Source organism: Episyrphus balteatus, chromosome 2, assembly GCF_945859705.1.
Source record: "Episyrphus balteatus chromosome 2, idEpiBalt1.1, whole genome shotgun sequence".
Classification (NCBI taxonomy): Eukaryota; Metazoa; Arthropoda; class Insecta; order Diptera; family Syrphidae; genus Episyrphus; species Episyrphus balteatus.
This window is the reverse complement of record NC_079135.1, coordinates 120,841,140-120,848,377: the sequence shown is the minus strand read 5'-3', so window position 1 is coordinate 120,848,377 and position 7,238 is coordinate 120,841,140. Positions and strand designations below refer to the sequence as shown.

The following is a 7,238-nucleotide window of genomic DNA, read 5'->3' as shown; positions in this document are numbered from 1 at the left end:
TTTTTCATACAAATATCGTTACCGCTACCCGTACCTCTACCGCATACCCTCCAGTGTGGCCAAGCCTTTAAAGGCTTCGATTGCGGTAGCGGTACGGGTAATTGTATGAAAAAAATTCCAAACTGGAACATCAAAATTCAGGTGTGGAATTTTTTTCATACAATTATCTGTACCGCTACCGCATACCTTTCCGGTGTGGTCAAGTCTTAAATAATAGTAATGTGACCATAGCCTTAAATTCAACCATCTTTCAATCTACTACTAAAAAACTAAATTTTCCGGATAACAAATCTACTACAACCAAATGTCAAAACAAAATTCCACATAACCTTCATATTTTTCAATACGGTGATCCGCATAGTGGCAATTTTTTGTATTGTGTGCAATTAAAATAAAGAAAATTTTAGAATATTCTAGAAAATAATCGAATATTCCCCAAAAAAAACATTGAATAATCGACATGGAATCACCACCGACTGCAACAACATCAAACAATGTCGAAGATCAACAACCAATCTTTCGTGAAATCAATCCCGACGATCCAAATCCCGAAACAACTGAAATCGAATCTGCATGCATGCAATGTTTCAAAACTGGCTCCACAACACTTTTATTAACTAAAATTCCATTCTACAAAGAAGTGGTATTAATGTCATTCCGTTGTCCCCACTGCCACTTCGAAAACAATGAAGTTCAATCGGCCATGGAAATTCAGAAACAAGGAGTTCGTTATGTTCTTACTGTCAGTGGAGTGGAAGATTTAAATCGGAAAATTGTACGCTCTGATTATACTTCCACTCAAATTCCTGGAGTTGATTTAGAAATACCCGCCAAAACGCAAAAAGGTGAGATGATTTTTTTCAATTCAATTCATAGTGGAGTAACTAAAGCTAAAAACAATGGCAATATTAGGGAACCCAGTCGAACAGCTCTGAATTTGAGTATGTATCTTTTTTTTTTCAAACGTCAGTAATTAAGAGCCGTTTTCTTCACTAATTTTCTGATATTAATTAAGATGATCTCAATAACAAATTTGTGCAATGCCCTGCGACAACACAACAAAACTCTTCAATTTTACTTTCTTGGACAGAGGGTTTTGAATTCCACCAAGCGGATCAAACAAATGTTTATAAAGCTAAGTATTAAATCCAAATCGTCAGGTCTACATCCGTTATTTATCCTATCCTATCCTATTTTATATTCTTCAAGAGCTTACCCATTTATTTAATACTGTTCTTATGACATCCTGTTTTTCTGCAGCTTGGAAACCGCCAAGCTTATACCTATACCAAAAACTAAAAACTCTGATACGCTCCATGTCCATATTCAAATATCGTCCCATCTTCAATATTATGGTTTACTTTGCAGACACCAGTCAGGCTTTCGTAAACAACACAGTTGTACATCTGCTCTACTGAAAGTAACGGATGATTTAACGGCCGATTTCTTCACAGAGTCCTAGCGCTAGTACCGGTCCTAGTCCTAAAGTTAGTACTCAAATCGGTATCAAATCATTTCTTCACCCAAGTATTAAGCCCTAGAACTGTCAATTTAGGACCGAGTAGTACTTAGGACTCGGTACTAGCTGGCTCCTCAAAATAAGCTAGGACCTGGTTATTATACCAATCGTAAGTACTCAAATCGGTACCAAGTGATTTCTTCACACAAGTTCTAAGTCGTAGTACTGTCAAATTGGTACCGAGTTTTACTTAGGACTTCGTAAAAGTTAGAACCTAAAAATCGACAGTCTAGCGACGATAATACTCAATTCGGATTGATTTTTTGCATTTATTTTAAAACTGTATGAGCATTTTTGAGCTTTGGTGTCTTTTGAAATGGGTAATTTTTGAGTTTATTGAATTACATATATTCTAATTTTGTCATTTTGTAATTTGTATTTTTTTTTTTAAAGATGTATCGCAATAGCAATGCAGTTTTTGAATAAATTATTATGGAACAAAATCGTTGCCACTGCAGAAGATTATCCATTTCTAATAAGAAAACCACAGTTTATGAAAGTATAATTGAATCAACCCGCATACAATTTTCACTCAAAATATATTCTTTCGGCACTATTTTACGGGCAGTGGTATTAGTGATGGCCGTCCGACATCTATCTAACAATTTCCAACACAAAATGTCTTTGCAAGAAGATTCTATTTACAAATAGTATTGAAGACTATGTTCAAAATTATCTTCATTCAATGACTGCTATAAAACAAAACTGCACCAAAACAATAAAGATTCAGTTTTCCAAAATGTTATTTTTATTGAGATATAATATGAACTGTCTTTTTAATAATAAAATAAACTGGTTTATCTGTGGCTTTCCCAGGTTATTGAATTAACTTCGAGTCGTTAGTGAACTAGCTATTAAGCTTGCCGGCACTTATGCACAAAATCGTGACATTCTCGTCGTTCTTGATAGTGAAGGTCCTTGATAGAATTTATCTTCTTTTCTTGTTGTCCTTGTTCTTCAATCATCACAATATTTTTTAAATTATTTTAATAATAATTTTATTAATTGACTTTTTTTTGTCTGTTAATATTTTGTAAAATCTGCTGAAATATCAAAATAAAATATTTCAAGCATCAAAATATTGTCAAAATGACAGTTATACCAGTTTTATACGAATTATTTCTTAGGACCGCGTTGTGAACTTAGATCAGGTCCTATAAATGTGAAGAAATGCTCAGGTACTAACTTTTCCTTAGGACCGAGTACTAGTGCTAGGACCTGACCTAGCTAGACCGGGTACTAGCTGACTTAGGACTTATGTGAAGAAATTGGCCGTAAGACTATCTATGGACAAAGATCATGTATCTTTGTTGGCTTTCTAAGATTTTTCCAAAGGTTTTGATTTGGTAAACCATTCAAAAACTTTTGACACAATTTAATTTCTCTACCACCAGCCACCAATTTAATAAGATCTTATTTATCAGGTAGAAATCAAGCTATAATGGAAGGTAATCGTTTGTCTAATTACAAATATACATCCATGGGCGTCCCACAAGGATCAATTTTGGGTCCTCTCCTTTTTTCAATGTTCATTAATGACCTTCCTGATAGTATTTTGTAATCTTCTGTCCATTACGATGTGCAGATGTATTTGAGTTGTAAAAAAAGGTCTTATTGAGGATGCTATCTTTAAATTTATTCACGACCTTTAAAGACTCCTTTAGTGGTCAAAAAGTGACGATTTCTCTTTGAACCCAAAACAGTCTAAAAATGGCTTAAAATGGGATCTCCATCTCCGTATTATTGTTGGAAAAATGTATGGATGCTTGCAAAACCTTTAAATTTCGCAATATTACACTCCAATCAAAACTAAGTTACTGTTAGTAAAATCGCATCAATCATAACTTTCGGATCAGGAAGTAACAATGTATTGCGATGCTGAGTCACGAAGAAAACTTAATGTAGCCTTCAATAACGTTACTCGATATGTGTATGGTTTGAAGCGTCATGATCATATTTCGACTTACAAGCGTAATATTCTGGGATTAACTCTTGATCAACATTTGAACTACTGCACGGTAAAATATCTTCATAAAATTATGACTTCCGGAAAAAATTTAATTTTTCTAATAAAAAATAATAAACAAAAGCTTTAACTCAAAGCAACCAAATTTTTTAATTACACTGGTCAACAAAATTAAACTTTTTTTTGTTACAGAAACCAAAATATACTTTTCTATAGTTTTTTTGTGTGCTGAGCTCGAATCCGAAGTCAGAAAAATTCTATCACATCACGTTCTTGAGATATTCCCGTTAGAAAATCGAAAATACCGCTTTTTACCAGTTTTCGAGGCTATTTCTTAGCGTTTGGTTTTTTGTTTAAATTAAATTTGTAAGAACTAAGTTTTTTCTTTCTAAATCCGTTTAAATCTTTTTAATATCTCTTTTCGTCTTCGAGAAATCTTAAGTTGAAATTACCGTGTTATATATATCTCATGTTCATTTGCTTTTAACAGCAAATCTTGAAAAGTTCTTTATCAATCGCTTTCCAATTTTTACATTTTTCATATTTTACTACGAAAAAGTTTGAAAAAAAGTCATTTAAAAATTTTTTTAATAAGGTTTTTTTTTAAATTCTGACCATACTTTCAAAAACTCTTGATTAAATTTACTGGATTTAGATTTTAAAAATGTGTATGCAAATATTTTAGGTGTTGCCGTTGTGTTCAAAATATTTTTTTTTTGTGTTTGAAGTCAGTTTGTGAGAAAATGTTCGGCCGGGTTCCCTGATAATTTGCTTTAGTTACTCCACTATCAAAGATTCATTTATTTCATGTTATTTTTACATTTATTATAAAAAAGGTGAAATAACCACGGTCGAGGGAATCTTTGACCGGACAATACGAGGATTGAGCCAAGACCAGGCTAAACGTTATTTAGAAAATCCTGACATTGCCAAATCGATTGATGACTATATTGAGCGTTTGAAATCGTTCAAAGACACATTTCCATATAAAATCATTCTTGAGGATATCTCTGGGAATGCTTTTGTAGAGAATCCTTTAGCTCCAGCAAATGATCCGAATTGCAAGGCCACTCATTTTGACAGAACTACCGAACAAGATGAAAGTTTGGGAATGTACGAAAGTGCAGCCCAAAAACAAGAGAAAAAGTCACAGAATTCAAATCTACTCAAACCAATTGCCGAAGGCTCGTGGCCAATTGAAGAGCTTCACGGCGAAGTCTTTCAATTCAATACGATTTGTCACTCTTGCAAATCGCCTTGTGAGACTAACATGAAACTCACCAACATACCACATTTCAAAGAGGTTGTCATAATGGCAACGGTTTGTGACCATTGTGGTAATAAAACAAACGAAGTCAAGTCTGGTGGTGGTATTGAAGATCAAGGAATTCGGATAGTTCTTAAAATCGACAATGTCGAAGATCTATCTCGAGATGTACTCAAATCGGAGACATGTCAACTTGAAATACCCGAAATTGAATGTCAAGTTGGAGCATCAGCTTTGGGTGGTCGATTTACAACAGTCGAAGGTATATTTGCTGCTATGAAATCCCAACTCGAAGGTAATGGAATTTTATTCCATGACTCGGCTGATCCTGAAACAAAACATCGTTTGGAGACTTTTGTTGAGAAATTTGATGATATTGTTTCGTTGAGAATTCCAGCTACGCTGATACTTGATGATCCAGCTGGTAATAGTTATGTTCAGAGTTTGGTTGATGAGGGAACAGATCCGAAGATGACGGTTACGCGTTATGAGAGGACATTTGATCAAAATGAAGATTTGGGATTGAATGATATTAAGACGGAGAATTATTAAAAAAAAAAAATGATAACAGTAGCGTTTGATCAGCAAGTAAATGGAAGCATTTTTTGAATATTATTTTATATATTTTTGTTTTTCTTTCACATAAATTCCTAAACAAGAAAATTTCGATATTTATAGAAAATTTATTTTTTATTTAAAACAAACAAAAAAAAAATCAAAAAAAAATGTAATAAAGATTTTTATTTTTGTGTAAATTGTTGTGTGTCTTATTGTTATCCGGTTCAAAAAATGAAAAAAAATGTAATAAGTTGCAGCTTGTGGATGGTCAACTTTTCGCAGTTTGAATACGCTTTTGGACAGAAAAAAGTAAATGAATTATGAATTTCACGGAAACCAACCCGATGTTTAAACTCCTTTTAGTGGTGCTAAGTCGATTTATGTTCAATTAATTTGAATTTAAGAGATTTCTTAGAGCCATGAGACTGCTGTAAAAGGTAAGGCTTGACATTTTTTGAATATGGTATGTGTGGTTATAGAGATATTACCATGTAAAGTTTATAATAAGAATGAATTTTCCATTAGAAGCATAAGACCTACCTCCAATTATTTGGGATCAAATTAAAGCTAATTTCATTACGTTTAGTATAGTGAAAAACAGTGTTAGTTTTTAAGAAAGATTTACATATCTTCTGATGAAAACATTTTTTTTTTCAAAAATTATTACCAACAGTAGATAACTTTTGCAGAAGCATTTTTAATTTTTTTTTTTCGAAAATCATTTTTAACGGTAGGTACCTCACACAGACCTATGTTTTTTTTTTATTCTTCAAGCTTTCTTCCAAACCTAAAGATCAATTTCAACAAATTATCATTTCCTTAATACAGTGCCAGTGGAGGAAAAATTAAGATTTGGGGTTTCATTCTTCCCGACATAGCTAAAAAAATAATGATCAGACAGGGGCGTACACACCTTTGGGGCAAGCGGGGCGTACCCCGGGGCCCTCAACACCCCAGGGCCCCGATTGCAGACGATGCACAAAATGCAACTTATTATAAGTAACGAAGCAAAAAGATAAGATATTTGACATGATAATCACTTCGGACACAAGAGATACAAATTATATTCTGCAGTGTAATGTCTAATGTATAACACTGGTTAACTAAATTAAACTTTTTTTTTGTTGCGGAAACAAAAATATACTTTTCTGAAGGTTTTCGGTGTGCTGAACGGTAATATCTCAAAAACAGGAGCTGATTAGTTGTTTTTGACTTCGGATTCGAGTTCAGCACATCGAAAACCTTCAGAAAAGTATATTTTTGTTTCGGCAACAAAACCCTTGTAAACCAGTGTAATGAATTGGTAGCCATAGCCATCATCTCAAAAAATAAAATATTTCGTTAGGGGCCCCAAAAAATAAATCGGTTTTTTGAAGAGGCAATTTAAAAAAAGTGACTTAGTGTGGAAAAAAAATTATAAAAAATCAACGGTTACACTTACTATAACGTGCTATACCTTTTTGTAAAGCCAAAACTCTTGTCTTTTACAAAACATTTTTTACTGCACAGTTTTTGAAAAAATAATTTTTAAAATCAAAATTTTGAAAACAAAAAATTGGAATACAAATTTCAAACTAATATTTTTAAAAATTTTAATTATAGTACAGGAAAGATAGACTTTTTCGTGGAACGAAATACAGGACGGCTGAATTTTTCAAATCTGAAAGAGGGGTATTAGAAAAGCTTAAGTTCGGGACGCCACCCCCTGGAGAAATCCGCCATTTTGGAAAACCCGAATCGCTCTTTATCTCCAAAACTATGGGTCCCAAAGAAATGGTTATCAGACCAAAGTTATTGAAAATTTAATTATCTTTTTCTTTGTAGTACATTATTTTTCTGAGCGGGCAACAGTTTTGAGGTTATGTTGTTTTAATTTATTTTTTTTCGGTTTTTTTAAGATTTCATCATTCCCGCTATCAGTTACATAA

General features: G+C 33.0%; 1 protein-coding gene across 1 annotated transcript; it reads left to right on the top strand.

Annotated features, from left to right (window-relative positions):
* The first annotated feature begins 365 nt into the window (after positions 1-365).
* On the top strand, positions 366-5,434 carry LOC129911645 (zinc finger protein ZPR1). The gene is made up of 2 exons (XM_055989507.1): positions 366-845; positions 4,322-5,434. The coding sequence occupies exons 1-2, from the start codon at positions 461-463 to the stop codon at positions 5,302-5,304; spliced, it is 1,368 nt and encodes a 455-aa protein (XP_055845482.1). The 5' UTR covers positions 366-460; the 3' UTR covers positions 5,305-5,434.
* Positions 5,435-7,238: the final 1,804 nt, after the last annotated feature.